Source organism: Rana temporaria, chromosome 3 (assembly GCF_905171775.1).
Source record: "Rana temporaria chromosome 3, aRanTem1.1, whole genome shotgun sequence".
Classification (NCBI taxonomy): Eukaryota; Metazoa; Chordata; class Amphibia; order Anura; family Ranidae; genus Rana; species Rana temporaria.
Window position 1 is genome coordinate 137520338 of NC_053491.1, and position 18492 is coordinate 137538829.

The 18492-nt window shown below is 41.6% G+C and overlaps 1 protein-coding gene across 2 annotated transcripts in view; it reads right to left on the bottom strand.

Annotated features, from left to right (window-relative positions):
• RSBN1L (round spermatid basic protein 1 like) overlaps nucleotides 1-18492 on the bottom strand; it is a 97543-nt gene that overhangs the window by 17045 nt on the left and 62006 nt on the right. The window contains exons 6-8 of one of the 2 annotated variants that reach the window (XM_040343468.1): nucleotides 16931-17059; nucleotides 8034-8201; nucleotides 2822-2930 (exon numbers count right to left, since the gene is read on the bottom strand). In XM_040343468.1, the coding sequence (XP_040199402.1) occupies nucleotides 2822-2930; nucleotides 8034-8201; nucleotides 16931-17059 (406 nt within the window). The remainder of the gene's footprint in view (nucleotides 1-2821; nucleotides 2931-8033; nucleotides 8202-16930; nucleotides 17060-18492) is intronic. The other variant, XM_040343469.1, reaches the window with a different exon arrangement.

The following is an 18492-nucleotide window of genomic DNA, read 5'->3' on the forward strand; positions in this document are numbered from 1 at the left end:
ATCATTGAGCCACTCTGGGGAGATCTCAAATGTGCAATTCATGCAAGACAGCCCAAGAATTTACAGGAACTGGAGGCTAATGGCCAAGAGGAATGGGCAGCTTTACCATCCGAGAAGATAAAGAGCCTCCTCCACAAATAGGCTTCAAGCTGCCAATACACGGTATTAAGAACTGGGGTATGTAAACTTTTGATCAGGGTCATTTGGGTAGTTCCTGTTGTCATTAGGATTTAAAAAGAGTAAACACAATTGATTGATAATAAATGGCTTCAGCCAAACACTAACCATGAGTGAAAGAAAGTATTCTCTGAAAAACGGCCAAGAAGTCAAATTCAGCCATGGTATGTATGAGCACAACTGTACATACATGGGAAGGAATCAGTCTTCAGGGGGGGTTGGGTTTAAATAATGAGTTGTGTTAAGCCTCATACACACGATCGAACTTCCAATGGACTTTTCTGTGGATTTTTGTCCGAAGGGGTGTTGGCTGTAAACTTGGTATGCATACACATGGCAGAACTTTTTCAGCCAACATTCAACAAATCACGTGTTTTTTTAGCTCTTTACCGCCACCCTTTGGGCTACTTCTGCCATTGTTGTCTGATATTTAGCATTGGTTCTAAGCATGCGTGTTTGTACTCTGGATTTTAGTCCGATGGACTTGTGTACACACGATCGGACTGTCCTCCATCGGACATTTATCGGAAAGTTTGAGAGCATGCACAGCGAACATTTGTCCATTGAAAAAACAATTGTCCGATGGAGAATACAGACGGTCGGATTGTCCGATAAAATATGTCCGTCGGACCGCTGTTGTCGAAAAGTCCGATCGGATGTATGGGCCTTTATTCTGCTTTGGTTTTAGAGTGTACATCCCCAACACAAAATCTTTTTAATGAATTTTGTATTACTAAAAAATGTTTAACCTATTTTTGTATACTAGCAATTATTCTGCGAGGAGGTTTCAACACCTTTTCAAGGCACTGTATGCCTGGGTAAACAAAACTTCTCAGGTCTAAAAAGGGGGAAGGAATGATCCTGTGTCTCTGTTAAGCACAGACTAGAATCAATATTTTCCCTTAGTGAAAGCAGCACACTGTACACAAAAACACTGGCTAGGCACACAGTTAACCCTTTCATCGCCCTAGATGTTTAACCCCTTCCCAGCCAGTGTTTTTAGTATCATGACAGTGCATATTTTTAGCACTATATTAGTGTCAGTTTGTGTTTGATAGTCTGCTGCAATATCGCAGTCCCGCTATATCCGATTGACCCCATTACTAGTTTCATATAAAAAAAAAAAAAAAAAAAAATCCATAAATATCGCAGTTTGTAGACGCTATAACGTTTGCGTAAACATATACACTGATTTTATTTATCAGAAAGATGTAGCAGAATACATATTGGCCAAACGTTATGAAATTAGATTTATTGGATAGATTTTATAGCATAAAGTAAAAAAAAAAAATGTTCTCAAAATTGGCCGGGTTTTCTTTTTTTTTTTTTTCTATTTATAGCGCAAAAAACAGAAAAAAAAAAAAAACAGGCAGAGGTGATCGAATATCACCAAAAGAAAGCTCTATTTGTGGGGAAAAAAATAAACTTAATTTGAGTACAGTGTTGCACGAACGCACAATTATCAGTTAACGTTCTGCAGTGCCGTAGCGCAAAAAATGGCCTGGTCATGAAGGGGGGTAAATCTTCCATAGGTCAAGTGGTTCATTTTAGCATTTATACTTTAATGTAAAAGTGGTTTTGTAAATATCTGCTTTGTTTGATTATGATCATTAACTAAAAAAAAAAAGGAAAAAAAAAAAAAAATTATTTTATAACCTGCCAAAACAATGCATATACATAGTTTGCATTATTTTGGCCAGCAGGTGGAGCACTTGTCCCCTTTTCAAGGTTCAATCACACAACATACATCCTGAAAGTCAACCCATAGTGCCTGAGAAACTTCATAATGCTTGAATGTTCATTTGCACACTGGGCTTAAAAAAAAAAAAAAAAAAAAAAAAAAACGTTGCCGTTACAGCCTTTTGCCGTTTTCTTTTTTCAACCTGTAAAAACTCCTGTATGTAAGCCTATGTAGTTACAGGCATATTAGAAGCGGAGCATTTACAGGAGGAAAAAAAACAGAAAAAAAAAAAAAAAAAACACACCAAAAGGTGCATTCAGGATAGAAGCTAAAGAGCAAAAAAAATAAATAAAAAAAATCAGCTGAATTTGCCTAAAGGCATCTAAATGTGCCTAAATGCTAGAAGCATCTAGCGTTAATGCATTCCAATGGGCATAATTAGTTATTATTCTGGCCAATGGAATCCATTAATGTTTAAATGCCTGATGTGCGCAAAACATATGCAATACGTGGCTTTAGGCTGGCCATACATGTTCAATTTCCTTGTACAATTTTCTTTTAGATTTACCATAAACCATATAATACGAGGTCAAAACTAAACAACACTTTCAACTGCATCCAATTAGGCAGGCCCTTGCACTACATAGTTGAAGGTAAATCTAAAGAAAAAATTGTACAGAAAATTGCATAATGCGCCCAAACAGACCACTCATACAAACATTCTCATGATTATTTAGCTGCAAGGGCTGCTGGGATATGTAATCCTAGGAACTGCAGTGACATTTGCAAGTAGATCAGATTTTTTTTTTCCCCCCTAATTTCTGAGCCGCTGCATAAAACCAGAGGATGCAGATTCTGCCCACAATTGCCAGCATTTGTTCCTAGTACAGAAAAAAAGCCAAAAAACGATTTCCTTCAGTCCGGTATTATAAAATGGCTGTCCTCATGGTATGTTCCACTTACCTGTGATAATGGCGGTTCATGCAGGTCTAGCTGTAATCTTTGCACCACATCTATGAAGTCTTCAGCATGAAAACATATTACATCTTTGGTTATCCGAGGTTGTTCATTCCTAGAAAGGAAACAGATTTTTTTTTTTTATATAAGAGGCACCAAGAGAGTGTGCACCAAGCTATAATGTGAAGGATCCGGTTACTAATCCATAAACATGAGGCAAAACCGAGAGCAAATGTTTGTGGGCTCACCGTGCAGTCACCTTGTACTGAGAATTCACAGGATATCAGTAATGCCACCTCTGCATTGCCACCTCCTAATTACCAACTTTTATTGTCATTAAAAGTCTTACATGTCATAGTAGAAAAAAACAAAAACAAACAGTATATACACTTACTGGCCACTTTATTGGGCCCCCTTTTGCCTTCAGAACTGCCTTGATTCTTCATGGCATAGATTTAACATTGTGTTGGAACATTCCTTCGAGATTTTGGTCCATATTGACATGAAAGCATCACGCAGTTGCTGCAGATTTGTTGGCTGCTCATTCATGAGGCGAATCACCAGTTTCACCACATCTTAAATTGTAGACGAAAAAATGCACTACAAAAACCAGCAGAAAATGGGGATAGCAGCCATGACTAAGCACTGATCTATATAGTGTGAAACGCGTAGGCTGCTTTCCCCATTTTGCCTTGTGCATTGCCGGCACCCTTGATCTCCTGAATAGTCATTGATTGTTCATCATACCCACTTGGAGCGGTAACTCCCTTTCTTTCACCACATCTTAAACATGCTCTATTGGCTTGACATCTGGTGACCGTGGAGGCCATTGGAGTACACTGAACTCATTGTCATGGTCAAGAAACCAGTTTGAGATGATTTGAGCTTTGTGATATGGTACATTATCCTGCTGGAAGTAACCATCAGAAGATGGGGACGCTGTAGTTATAAAGGGAGTGACAGGGTCAGCAACAATACTCAGGTAGGCCATGGCATGTATTGGTACTAAGGGGCCCAAAGTTTGCCAGGAAAATATCCTCCACGCCATTACACCACCAGCCGGCATCATTGCTACAAGACCGGATGGATCCATGATTTCATGTTTATGCCAAATTCTGACCCTATCATTTGAATGTTGCAGCTGAAATTGAGACTCATCAGACCAGGCAATGTTTTTTAAAACTTCTATTGTCCAATTTTGGTGAGCCTGTGTGAATTGTAGCCTCGGTTTCCTGTTCTTAGATAGCAGGAGTAACACCCTGTGTGGTCTTCTGCTGCTGTAGGCCATCTGCTTCAAAGTTTGCTGTGTTGTGCATTCAGAGATCGTATTCTGCATACCTTGGTTGTAACGAGTGGTTATTTGAGTTACTGTTGCCTTTCGATCATCTTGAACCAGTCATCAACAAAGTCCACACAATTTCCTCTCACTGGATAATTTCTCTTTTTTGGACCATTCCCTGTAAACCCTCAAGATGGTTGTGTGTGAAAATCCTAGTAGATCAGCAGTTTTTGAAATACGCAGACCAGCCCGCCTGGCACCAACAACCATGCCACATTCAATGTCACTTAAATTCTTTATTCCACATTCTGATGCTTGGTTTGAACTTCAGCAAGTCTTTACCACGTCTAGATGCTTAAATGCATTGAGTTGTCATGTGATTTGCGGATTAGCAATTTGTGTTAAACATTCCATAAAATGGAATGTTTATTGCATGCACCAACCCCACTGAGATTCACACTCAATCTTGCAGTCTTACAAGTGGCTATGAGCGTATATATACCTACCTAGAAGAAAGAGCCCATTACATGATGTCTAGTTTTGTAACAAAAATGTGCATACTACAAGCTATCATTCCTTAGATTACAGTTTACTGCTGCAATCCTAAAGATGCCCACAAACGGGAGAAGACAGAATCTCAATCTGGGAAATGGCAGTTTTTATTTAATTTTTTTTTATAGTTGTGCTCCTTTACAGCAATAATGCCCTGTCTTTCTTGGGAAGGATCTGCTGCAATGGATTATTCCAGTGAAAGACAGGTGTTTGGAGATAACAGTAGTACTAGGTTAGGTTATACAGTATGTCCAGAATGCAAACATGCACTCGACTTATACAAGCATCAACACCGATCAGCCATAACATTATGAACTCCCACCCAAGACCCCTTTGCCACCACAGCTACACTAGACCTCTAAAGGCAAGTTGGGGTGTGTGCCTCCATGGATAAAGACACCTTCTTCCACTGCTCTGTGGTCCAGTTCTGATGCTCACGTGCCCAGGTAGGTGCTTTTTGGCTGTGGAGAAGGGTCAGCATGGGCACTTTGGTCAGTAGCTACACAGCTCCATACACAACAGATTGTGATGCACTATATTGTTACTAATATTTTGGAACCAGAATTAACCTTTTCATCAAGTAGCTCTTTTATTGGATTGCACTACACTAGCCAGCCTTCACTTCCCGTGTGCAGCAATGAGCCCTGGCTGCCCATGACCCCATCACTGGTTCACTGTATTCTTTCCTTGGACCACTTTTGGTAGGCCTGACCACTGCAGACCGGGAACATCCCACAAGAGCTGTAGTTTTGGAACTGCTCTGACCCAGTCTGGCCATTATAATTTGGCCCTCGTTAAAGTCACTTAAATGCTTACACTTGCCTATTTTTTCTGCTATCAACAGATCACCCTCAGGGAGAACATGTTCACTTGCTGCCCTATTTATCCCACCTGCTTTCACTTTATTATTTACTTTACCTGTCGGTGGTCATAATGTTATGGCCGATTTGTGCATATCTAGGTTTTAATTATTCTAGAACAGTTGTTCACAGATCAGATCTTCCTACCTTCATCTCATGTCTATGGGCAACTTTAGCCACCAGCTCTGCAAAAAGAGTAAAAGCTTCAGTATTCTGAGACTGCGTAGTCAAATTGCAAAAGAAGAAAGCACACACACACAGAGTTATACAAGCCAACAAAAGGGACGGTGGTTTGCTGTGCTAGAATTGAGTGTATTGATTTAGCATTGGCTAATTGTTCTCTTGTGCCAGCTACATTAGCACTGACTGAACAAGGATCTCCAAACTGCAGTACATTGCTTCTTCATCTCCCTGCATTCACAAATAAGCCTCATTTCAACTTGTCCATGTGTGTGAAATATATCGAATAATGCAACCACTACACAGATCCGGGTACATTTTGTTGATCTGGCAGGTAATAAACATGCTACGCAACTATAAAAATTTGTATAAGGCCAAACCCCTTTTAACTTAAAGTGGAGGTTCACCCTAAAAATAAATTCTAACAATACATTGAGAAAACTGATTACACTGCGGGTATGCTGGGGTTTTTTTTTTTTCCTTACATACCCCGTTATCGCCGTTTCATCCCTCGGCTTCCGGGTATGATTTTTGCTGGACTGGGCATTCCTAGTTGATTGACGTTCCTCCGACCGGCGCATACTGCGCGTCACGACTTTCCGACATAAGCCGAACGTCATTGCGCAGATGCCGTATAGAGTCGGCTCTATACGGCGCCTGCGCAGCGTCGTTCGGCTTCTTTCGGAAAGTCGTGACGCGCAGTATGCGTTGGTCGGAGGAATGTCAATCAACTAGGAATGCCCAGACCCGCAAGAATCATACCCGGAAGCCGAGGGATGAAACGGCCATAACGAGGTATGTACGAAAAAAAAAAAAACCCCCAGCATACCCGCAGTGTAATCAGTCTTCTCAATGTATTGTTAGATTTTTTTTTTTAGGGTGAACCTCCACTTTAAGAAAATCCTAATCTTTAGTCTAAAAATTACAAAACGAATAAAGCATTGCACATATATTACCTGACCCAGCATGATACTGGCCTCAGACTTGGCATAACTAGTGGCTGGAAACCAGTCTAGCTCCATCTTGTTAAAGCACTATATACGAATAAAAACTTTACCACTACCTATCGGCCATGTGCAATGTTCTTCTAATGAGCTACATCATTCCTACCTACACAATTGATCTTTTTTGCAACTAAATTAGGCTCTTAAATTTCATCAGAGCTTTTTGGGCATTTTCAAAATAAGTCTATATCCTGTATTTTTATATTGGCAACATTAAAAACAAGAAAATCTAAATATGAAAACGGAAAGGGTGAAAGATTAATCTATTAACAGATAAACATAAAAACAATGCTAAAAGTGTTACTAAAGCCAGTAATATGAAAATAGTTCATGCACCCCCACAATGTCCACAGCTTATAAATCTTCGATTTACATTAAAATACTGCCACTATATACCTTTTGGGATGATTTGAATACCAGGGTTACATGATAAAATGTACAGTTTCTCCACTGCTGAGAGTTCAGGTAGGGGGAGATTTCCACTACAGCCTGTATAAATGCCCATCATTTGACCCGGCTAGCTCTGATTACAAGTAAATGTTCTCTCCAGTATAAAAGAAAACTGAGCATGTGCAGGTCGGCTACTCTGCCTGTGTTAGCTGGCCTTCCCCAGACAGACAGTGCAAGAGGGGGAGCATCTATGCATATAGGATAAAACAGCCTTTTTACACAATGCAGAGGATTAGCCCCTTAAGTTCCACAGTGAATAAAACAAACATGCTATGCTACGTATACAGACTGATTTTACTGTTGTGGGTTTAGTAACACTTTAAAGCCTCGTTGATGCTGGTTCTCCTGCATTTACCTTTTCTAAATGGAGAATACATATTAGCTAGGTATAAAGGGTACAACTTAACAGTTATGCCTCACTTTTTCTCTGTGATTAAATGTGTGTGTAAATCTACTGCTAGATATAGAGAGCCGCTCCCATACCACATCTTCATTTAGGAGAAGTCTTGTATTTTTCAGTAAATACAAGGCTTCTTGTAATTGGTAATCGCAGAGAGGTGGTCAGTTGACATGATCTCCACCTCAACCAATTGGAGGAAGTCTTGATGTCACTGGAAAAAAATAAAATAAAAAAAATAGTGGAGATACGTTAAAGGGCAGCAACTCGCTCTGTTTGCCAGAAAAAAAACAAAGTGGTTGTCCCTGCTGCTCAAGGAAGCCCTAGCTGGTTAAGAAAGACTGCGCTAAATGGTCATTCCAATACAGAACAAAATCTACATATTTTTGCAATCTGATGGTTTATGCCTCATGGAGGTGAAAAGGAAATGAAATCAATATGCATGCAAAGCACCAAATAAAAGCGATTATAGCAGTGAAATTGCAAAGATGCTTACCACTCTCCACAGTGCACTGCTTTCAGTACACCTACAGCTGCGGTGGTCTGACGCTCAAAGCCCTGTCCTATGTGATCAGCATGTGCCCTTGTCCTATCTTCAAACAGCATTTCCCGAGGCTCACTAGCCCGAGGTAGGTACTGCAGGTTTTTTATTTCATTGGTAGTTCTAAAGAATAATAAAAAAAAAAGTTAAAACACAATGTAACCTCTGTAAATACCAGTTGCCCAAGATGTCTAACATGTTCATTTTGTTAAATAACTTGCAGTGTATGTAACTGGTTCATTTTCACAGCTGCTCCCTTTAAGTGGACCACTGTCAATATAGGTTTGACACAATCCAACCTTTGACAGATCCTTAGACTTGTACACAGTCACCTATACATTCACTTGTGTGTCCTACAAAGGTGTACTGTGCACTGCTTGGATCCACTGTGCCAGTAGGGTCAGAGGTCAAAATGTTCCAGGACTCCGTATAGATGATCAGTTACCAATTGTATTCCCTTAGTCACCCTACCTCAAGTATTCCCTGATATGTACTTACATTTTTAACACTTTCAAAGAAAAATCTAAATGTATGTCAATTCAAACTTTTTATTCAGAGGTTTTTTTTTAATCAGAGAATAGTTAAAATCCTTTGAGGTTATTTTTTGCTGAATGTGTACCGCTACAAATATTTCCCTTTGCTTTTTATCCTGGAGTCTGAACAGGAAACAAGGGGAAATCTCTTCAAATGTTTACTTGAAACTTAAAAATGTTGAATTTTCTCTAACTTGAGACAGTATTCCTTAGATGTTTGGGACACCCAAAAGCAGACAACGGTCAATGAAGAATCGAACAGATGTGCAAATCGTACCACAAGAGAATATGAAGGGGTTAATGAAAACTTGATTGAAAAAAAAAAAAAAAAAAAAAAGAAAGAAGAAGGATGGGTGATCTTGCACTTTAGACTTACAGAGGAAGTATGGACCTTGTGGACATCAGCGAAAGATGTCACCAAATGTATCATCGCTCTTTCCTGCAATGTCTTGCAGTCTAAAGTGATATTTACCAAAACTGGTCCATTAATTAAATGGAAGCAGGATCTCCATCTTTCCCTCAGACAGACAATTGGCAAATAGCAATTAAAAACAACACACACTCTGCATAAATCACTGGGAGATGTCCCAAGAAATTATTTCAGATGGTATATGACACCCTAGACCAGGGGTGTCCAAACCTTTTTTGAAAGAGGGCCAGATTTGATGAAGTGAATGTGCGTGAGGGCCGACCATTTTGCATGAGGAACCATTAAAATCTGTGTCAGTGTGTTCGTCCAAGCACTAATACACTGCCCAAAAACAATTCTCCTACCTTTGTGGCTGTGTGTGGTGAATTCATATATCTATATCTCCTCTTTGGCCCCCAACAAATCCCATAGCTCCAACTCAGGGTAAGGATGAGATCAGGTTGTAATATATATATATATATATATATATATATATATATATATATATAATATATATATATATATATATATATATATATATATATATATATATATATATATATATATATATATTTTTTTATTTATTTTCTCTTCTTTATCCCCTGATAAATCTGGCCTTTATCTCTTCTGTGGCCCCCAAGCTCCACTCAGGGCAAAGATGAGCTCTTATTTTATTTTTTTTATAAATTAGATTAGAGAATATATAAATAATTTTTTAAAACCGAGCTCATCCTTACCCCGTGCGGAGCTTGGAGGGCCACAAAACTGATAAAAGCAAATTGCAAGTGGGGGCCATACAAGACCAGGCCGCGGGCCGGACTTTGGACATGCCTGCCCTAGACAGTAGTCACATTTTCTGAATCAGGTAAAAGTTTCTGCCGATGAGGTTGTGGTCAGGTGGGCATGCTTATACATATAATATGGTTCTGTCTCCATCTTAGAAGCTTTTGGAATGCAGTGTTCCGCCTTCTCTCTGAACTGGTTGTATTACTAAATCTAATCCTGTTTTGGCCATATTAAGCATTGGCACAGAGGACGTCCCTTCAATATTCAGGTCCATGGTCATGCATGTTCTACTTATGTGTCCTTTAAAACTTGTTAAAAAGCGGAATAAGTTAATGAGGTGCCCAACATACCTACAGTTAAAAGGCACATAGATCCAATACGCATCTATGAAAAGATTATGGCTTACTCTGCAGGCCATTTAGATACGTTTCATAAGCATTGGGACTATTGGACAGTCTATGGTGATAACCCTCCACAATAGCTTCCATCATATAATATTATAACTACGAACGTCAAACGAACGTCTAAATTGAGAGATATCTTTACCCCGAAAGCTTGGGTCACACCAATGCGTTTGTGGCTTTTTGCAAAAATGCACTTCAGTCCATGTAACATGGTTTCCTATGGGAAATTTCACATCAATGCTTTTTTCAGTTGCTGCATTTTCAAAAGGGTCAGAGACTTTTTTAAACTCAGAACAGTGTTTGTGTTTTTTGGTTCAATAGACTTCAATGGAGAAGCTTGCCTTGAAGCATTATTGATGCGTGATTTTTTAAATAGCAACAAAATCACCCAACACAAACCTGCATAGCGGTTGACCTCTAATCACCACTAAGAACCCTTTCACACTTGCACCGCGCTAACGTGCGGGTAGTTTTAGCGGCGCTTTACCATAGTTTTAGTGGCACTGTCGGCCGCTATCGAGGCGCTTTTAACCCACGTTAGCGGCTGAAGAAAGGGTTAAAAGCACCTAAAAAAAATTGCTGCTGTCAAAACACTTTGCAGGTGCTTTGGCAGTGGTGCCCATTGATTTCAATGATCAGGGGTGGTGTATACACCCTCCTAAACAGCTCCAAAGATGCTGCTTGCAAGACTTTAACGTCCTGCAAGCACACCGCTCCAGTGTGAAAGCACTCAGGCTTTCACACTGGGACTGCAGGGAGGCGTTTTTCAGGCGCTTTACATGCGCTAATTTATAGTCAATTAGTGCCTGAAGACCCAATAATGCACCATAAGAAAAATAGAATTTTAACAGAAGTAAAAAAATAACGGCTAAGGTGGTCAACAAAAAAAGGGACTAAGGTAAAGGCTAAAGCCTGGAATAGCTCACCCTTGACCACAGTGAAATTGAAGTTGAACAAATAATGTATGCCCAAACCAAAGAGCCACCAGTTAACAGTCAAAAGACTGAAGTGGAACACTGTGTTGACCCTTAAAGGGGTTGTAAAAGTAACATTTTTACAATCTTCCTTTACATTAGTGCAGTCCTCCTTCACTTACCTCATCCTTTGATTTTGCTTTTAAAATGTCCTTATTTCTTCTGAGAAATACAAAGTAATGCAAGGCTTTCTCCCTGGTGTGGAGTGTCGTGCTCGCCCCCTTCCTTGGACCACCGGAGAGTCAGGACGCTCTCTACGTTGCAGATAGCTCCTTTCTCCATCAGCAACGTAGAGAGCGTCCTGACTCTCCTGTAGTCCAAGGGGGGGGGGGTGAGCACGACACGCCACACCAGGGAGAAAGCCTTGCATTACTGTGTGGAGTTACAGACAGAAGAACAGGAAGTGAGGATTTCTCAGAAGAAATAAGGACATTTAAAAACAAAATCGAAGGATGAGGTAAGTGAAGGGGGACTGCACTAAGGTAAAGGAAGCTATTTAGGGGGGGGGGGATGTACCTTTACAACCTCTTTAATCTGGATAAATAAGACATGTCTAAATAAAAAAAATAAAAAAGACTAACAAGTTAACGGCCCCAGGTTACAGCTGATCTTGGTTTCATTTAACTTTAAATAATTTGTTTGGACCAAGCAAACCATTTCATTCACCAACAGTTGCAGCGGCTGTATAAACTATATGTGGCCTCAGCTACATCCAGTATACGGTGCTCTGTCTGGGCCTTGGGCCAAGAAAATCCCACTTAGTAACCTCAAAAAACATATGCCTGGAAGTAATAGCCCTTCCCAGCAATAAGCTAAAAACTGTAAGAGGAAAGAAAGCTATAAACTGGTTACACGTACTAATCCCACAAATGAAAGGTTGAGGTGATCTATAGAACCTATGTAAAAGGCAGGAGGAAACATTGTATTACAAGCTCAAAACAAATAAGAGCCGGTTCACACTGGGGCGGCACGACTTCGGGGGCGACTCGGCAAGGCGTCCTGAAGACGACTTCAGAGGCGACTTGCAAAATGACTTCTGTATAGAAGTCAATGCAAGTCGCCCCCGAAGTCGTACAAGAACCTTTTTCTAAGTCGGAGCGACTTGCGTCGCTCCTATTAGAGCGGTTCTATTGAATAGAATGTGACGCGACTTGTCAGGCGGCTGAGTCGCCCCAGTGTGAACCGGCTCTTATGCTGCGCTGGTGTTAATAAATGTATCCAGCCACTTGTCTTAATTCTCCCGTGCCAATATGAGTGTGATCATTCATATGAATAAACTACATAAAAATACAAGAAGATAATAAATTCATGTATATTTCTTCTTATAAGAACATAAATCCCGTGCTTAAGTGCAATTAGTTAATGAATAATGTCAGAAAAAAATTGCAATTTGTTGAGTCTTCACAAAAATCCATGCTTTGCATCTATTCACCCCAGTGCTTCCCAATAAGAAATGCGCTCACCTCACAGAGTGTGACCTCACACTTAAAGGAGAAGTATGGCAATGCAAAAATAGGTAGTACATGTTACCTGCATTGCATTTCTTTCTTTCCTCAGCCCTTTTTGCAGAATAGTCTTTTGAAGAGTCCAGAATCAGCCGCCAACGATTCTCTCAGTTGAAAAGTTTGCAGGGGGTGGATACAGCTCCACAATCCAGCCCCTCCTTCACTCTGGAGGACATGTGGGTGTGATTGGCGAAGAGGTGCACACCCACGCTCTTCTCGTACCTCTGTTTCCATGGCAGCATGTCCCCAGCTAAAACCCAGAAGCGGAGGCACATAAGCAGTGAAGCGTTCCTCACCTTTCTCCGACTGTTATCTGCAAGACTCTCTCCCCTGGGCTTTGATGTTCCCGTGTCCTCCAAATATCCTCCCCCCCCTTCCGCTCAAAGTCTGTATCAGCGTCTCCTCCAGCCGATTGGGGGAGTGTCACTGAACACTTCTAATGTACAGCAACAAACCCAGGTAAGCTTTCTACACATAGCATTGTGTTATTTCAGAGGAGGAGACATGGTGAAGAGCATAATAACCTGTGCCCTGTGTCTGTTCTCTGAAATGAACACCGTGCTATGTGTAGCGAGCATACCTGTGTACAGTCAGTGCTGTATTTAGCAAAAAAGCCATGGGGGGGGGGGGGGGGAGCATGAGGGGAACCCCCTAGCCAGGACAGCAAGTAAAATTGAGGAAATTACGATCACTTTTGTAATGTGCGTTTGCCAAGCAGCCAATCTGTGCTCAATATGGAAATGTAATCCATGCTACAAACTCATTAAACAGTCCACCTTCAGTGAGAGTTCATATACTGCAAAGCGTTAAGGTAGCACCGATATGCTACAGTGATGGGCCCTGCGCTGATAAGCCCCGGTGAGGCTCCGCCGATGGGCCCCAAGGAGGCTGCATTGAAGTGCAATGATGAGGCTACACTTGGTACCCACTTTTAATGTAGAGAGAGGAAGAGGTGGAGCTCGAAGAGCGGGACTTGCGTGTGTGTTCGCTTCTGAGCGCAAGCTACTGGGGATAGGGGCGTTTAAAAAAAAAAGTTTTATTTTACCAAATTTATTTTTACACTTTTTTTTTTACAATTTTTTTTATCACTTTTATTCCCATTACAAGGAATGTAAACATCCCTTGTAATAGGAATGGTTTGTGACAGGTACTCTTTATGGAGAGATGCGGGGTCAATAAGACCCTGCATCTCTCCTCCAGGCTGGAAAGCATGAGATTGTGTAAAAAAAAAAAAAATCACGGATCTCATGCTTTCAGCAGCGATTGCGGCTTTGTTTACATTCCGGTACCCGGGCGTGACGTCATAACATCACGCCCGGGCCGCCGACGATCATAGAGATGACTGGTCTGGTCACCAGTCATCTCTATGCCTCCCATCCGGCAGATCGTTTCTCCGGTGGCACGGGAGAGCCTGGAGAAGCACCGAATGGCGGCAGGAGGACACGTCCCCTCCTGTCGCCTATAAGAAGGATCAAGCAGCGGAACTGCCGCTATGATCGTTCTTATGGTGCACAGAATCGTCGGCTAAAGAGATGGATATCTGAATGATGCCTGTAGCTGCAGGCATCTTTCAGATATCCCCACTGAAAGTCCAGGACGTTTTATCATTTTAAATAATATTACATTTATAATAAAATGTGCATAGAAATTACATTCAAACTAAAACCATGATCTGGCCCTCCCCTACGCGTTACATATACGTAGTAGGTGAGGTTGAAAAGAGACACAAGTCCAACCTATGTGTGTGATTATATGTCAGTATATCCCTGTATTTTGAGGTCATTCAGCTGCTTATCTAATAGTTTCTTGAAACCACCGATGCCCCCTGCTGAGAGCACCACCTGTGGAAGGGAATTCCACATCCTTGCCGCTCTTACAGTAAAGCACCCTCTACGTAGTTTAAGGTTAAACCTCTATACTTCTACTTTTAATGAGTGGCCACGTGTCTTGTTAAACTCCCTTCCGCAAAAAAGCTTTATCCCTATTGTGGGGTTACCAGTACAACATTTGTAAATTGAAATCATATGCCCTCTCAAGCGTCTCTTCTCCAGAGAGAATAAGTTCAGCGCTCACAACCTTTCCTCATAACCAATATCCTCCAGACCCTTTATTAGCTTTTTTGCCCTTCTTTGTACTCGCTCCTGAGGACTGGTGCCCAGAATTGGACCGCATACTCTAGTTGCGGCCGGACCGGAGTCTTGTAGACTTGTCTTATCTCTGGAGTTAATCCCCTTTTTAATGCATGCCAATATTCTGTTTGCTTTGTTAGGCTCAACAATGACATGCAATGCCTTGCTGCTGCTATCTACTAGGACCCCCAGGTCCATTTCCATCCTAGATTCCCCCAGAGGTTCTTCCCCCCAGAGTATAGATTGCAGTCGTATTTTTGCCACCCAAATGCATTATTTTAAATTTTTCTACACTGAACCTCATTTGCCATGTAGTTGTCCACCTCATTAATTTGTTCAGCTCTTTTTGCAAGGTTTCCACATCCTGCGGAGAAGTTATTGCCCTGCTTAGCTTTGTATCGTCGGCAAATACAGAGATTGCACCGTTTAACCCATCCTCCAGGTCATTTATGAACAAATTAAAAATACGATTGGTCCCAGCAAAGAACCTTGGGGGACCCCACTACCCACCCCTGACCATTCTGAGTACTCCCCATTTATCACTACCCTCTGAATTCGCCCTTGTAGCTTGTTTTCAATCCATATACTTACCCTATGGTCTATGCCAACGGACCTTATTTTGTACAGTATACGTTTATAGGAAACCGTGTCAAATGCTTTTTCAAAATCCAGATACACCACGTCTACGGGCCCTCCTTTATCTAGATGGCAACTCACTTCCTCAAAGAAAGTTAATAGATTTGTTTGGCAAGAATGATTCTTCATGAATCCATGCCGATTACTGCTAATGATATTGTTCTCATTACTAAAATCTTGTATATAGTCCCTTATCCCCTCCAGGAGATTACATACTATTGATGTTAGGCTAACTGGTGTGCAATTCCCAGAGATTCATTTTTGGCCCTTTTTAAATATTGGTGCTACATCGGCTTTTCTCCAATCAGCTGGTACCATTCCAGTCAGTAAACAGTAGACTGTCAGTAAAAATTAGGAACAAACGTCTGGCAATTACTTGACCGAGTTCCCCCAAGTACCCTTGGTCCGGGTGATTTATTATGGTTAAGTTTCCCAAGTCTAATTTTAATTCTGGCTTCACCATGGAGGTGCTTCCTGTAATGTGTCATGAGGATAAACACTGCAGTTTTGGTAACTAAAGCCCCCCCCCCCCCCAAATTCCCTCGTGAAGACTGAGAAGAATACATCACAGGGTTTTGTGACTGAGTCACGAGACCCTGTGATGCAACGTGTAGGGGAGAGGCAGATTTGTTTGGCAAGACGTGTTTTGCATCTTTCACGGAGAGGTACGAAGTAGCTGCAGCATTGTGGTTTTATATGATATAAGCTGTATACAGTTGGTGCACTGGAGTACCTTTTAAAATGTGAGTTCTATGTACATTTAAAAAAAAAAAAAAAAAAAAAATTTAATATTGTTTAAAACCGATATAAGCACTATTTGGAGCCCTTTTTCTCTCATATATATCGAGTCATAATGGAGGTACATCAATGGAGCAATGAGGAGGAAAGCATGATCTGTTAGTCCGGGGTGACTAAAAAGCTTTATTTGACCAAACTTAAGTGTGAGGTCACACTTTGTGAGGTGACAGCATTGGCATTTCTTATGGGGGAGCACTGAGGTGAATAGTAAAGCATGAGGCTTTGTGAAGACTCAACAAATTAAAACTTTATTCTGACATTATTCATTAAAGTGTTTGTTAACCCCCCCCCCCCCCAAAAAATAAATAAAGATCCTGTTCCCTTAAAGCATGTTATACAGCACAGTGCTTGTGCTGTGTCCTTTGGACCCTTGTATCACCTGAAATACCTGGCTGATCCTGCCTAGCTATACCCTTCACTTTGTAAACAGATCACGATAATCATGGCTGCCGAGCCCCTGAAATCTTGGTCTATTTGCGTGATTTTGTCAGCCACAGCCCGCTATCTGTCTCCTGTGTTCTCACCCCTCCTCGCCCTCCCCTTTCTGTCTGTCTCTGCTCTACCAGTGCCCACCCTCCCCCTCCTGCTGCTCTGACACATATTACATGTTGCCATCCTCTCTGCAGCATTATGCCAATTGTCCCTGTGTAATGTAAAAAAAAAACTGCAGGATTGTACCTGTATAAGCTTCGTTCCCGCTCCTCAGCTGATCGTCGGTGGCTCGGCGCTCTGCATCTCCACTCTCCTCCTCTCTCCCCTTCCTCTCCAGCTGACGTCAGCATGAGGGCTCGGCTCCGCCCACTGCAGCTGTGAGTCGGAGAGACAAGGCAGGAGAGACATCAGCTGAGCACCGGGAACGGAGCTCATACAGGTACAATCCTGCAGTTTTTTTTTTTTTTACAGAACACAGGGACAATTAGTATAATGAGAGAAGGATTACAGGGGAAAGATTCCCACTTTGAAGAGACAGGCGGACCATGTTGCTTAATAAGGGATACATTTTATTAGAAAAATATATTAAATACAAAAAGGGGGGCCCAAGACCGAGTACCCATCCCCAACATCGTGTTAAAATTAGACAACTTTGTTAAGAGCAGCTGCATCAAGCTCAAACCATGCATGAACACACCTATAACAAGGCTATTATTAATAATATGAGTGTCGTGACGCCATCACCGTATGCCAAATCCGACATGTTTCACCAGGGACTCTGGTTTAACCAGAGTCCCTGGTGAAACATGTTGGGTTTGGCATCACGACAGACGGCGTATGCATCTTGGACGACGTATCTCGTCAAGCTTGTGCATGCGCAGTTGATTGACTGAAGCTATTGGCGACTATCTCGGCTGAGACAAATGGACGTTGGCCCAGAGGACCTGACACTTGTATAGTACTGACAGCAAATTGACCACTGGAGCCCCATGGACCCCGCTCAACAAATGGAACATACAGGGCGGCACATACAGCATTATACAAAAGTATAATGCTGAAGAGAAGGGATCACCGCTCCAGGTGGGTCGCTATGTAGAGATGGACTGACTCAGGATACCGTGGGTGCTGGCGATGCACTGACCATGCATAAGATACGAAGAAAGAGGATGGATAGCTGCACTCCAATGACCAAACGGTTGTCTTTTATTAAAAAAAAACATTAAGTACATCACTTCACAAGGTGCAACAAAGGAACAGGTAGATAGCCGACGCGTTTCGCACTAGGCTAGTGCTTAGCCATGCTTAAGCACTAGCCTAGTGCGAAACGTGTCGGCTATCTACCTGTTCCTTTGTTGCACCTTGTGAAGTGATGTACTTGCTGTGTTTTTTTGAATAAAAGACAACCGTTTTGTCATTGGAGTGCGGCTATCCATCCTCTTTCTTCGTATCTTATGAAAAGTATAGTGCTGCAGAGGATGGCAGCATGTAACAAAGCACTCTAATTGCACTCAAAGTATGCAATTTACACCTAAACATGATTGGGCATGCCGAATCCTGTGGTGACTTTCCTGGGTTTTGATGTTAGTGATCATGGGGCATAATCCACGAGACCAGTAGAAGTTCAGTGTTAGAAATATCGATGCCTGGCCAAGTGGAGTATAGAGGTGGGTGGGAAATCTACTGACATGACTCCACCCACTGAGCCCTGGACAACAGGCTTGCCCACAGAATCAAAAGTATTGTAGGGCTCCAAACAGCTTAAGGGGAGATATTTGACAGGCAAGAATACACGCAGGAGGCATGCATGT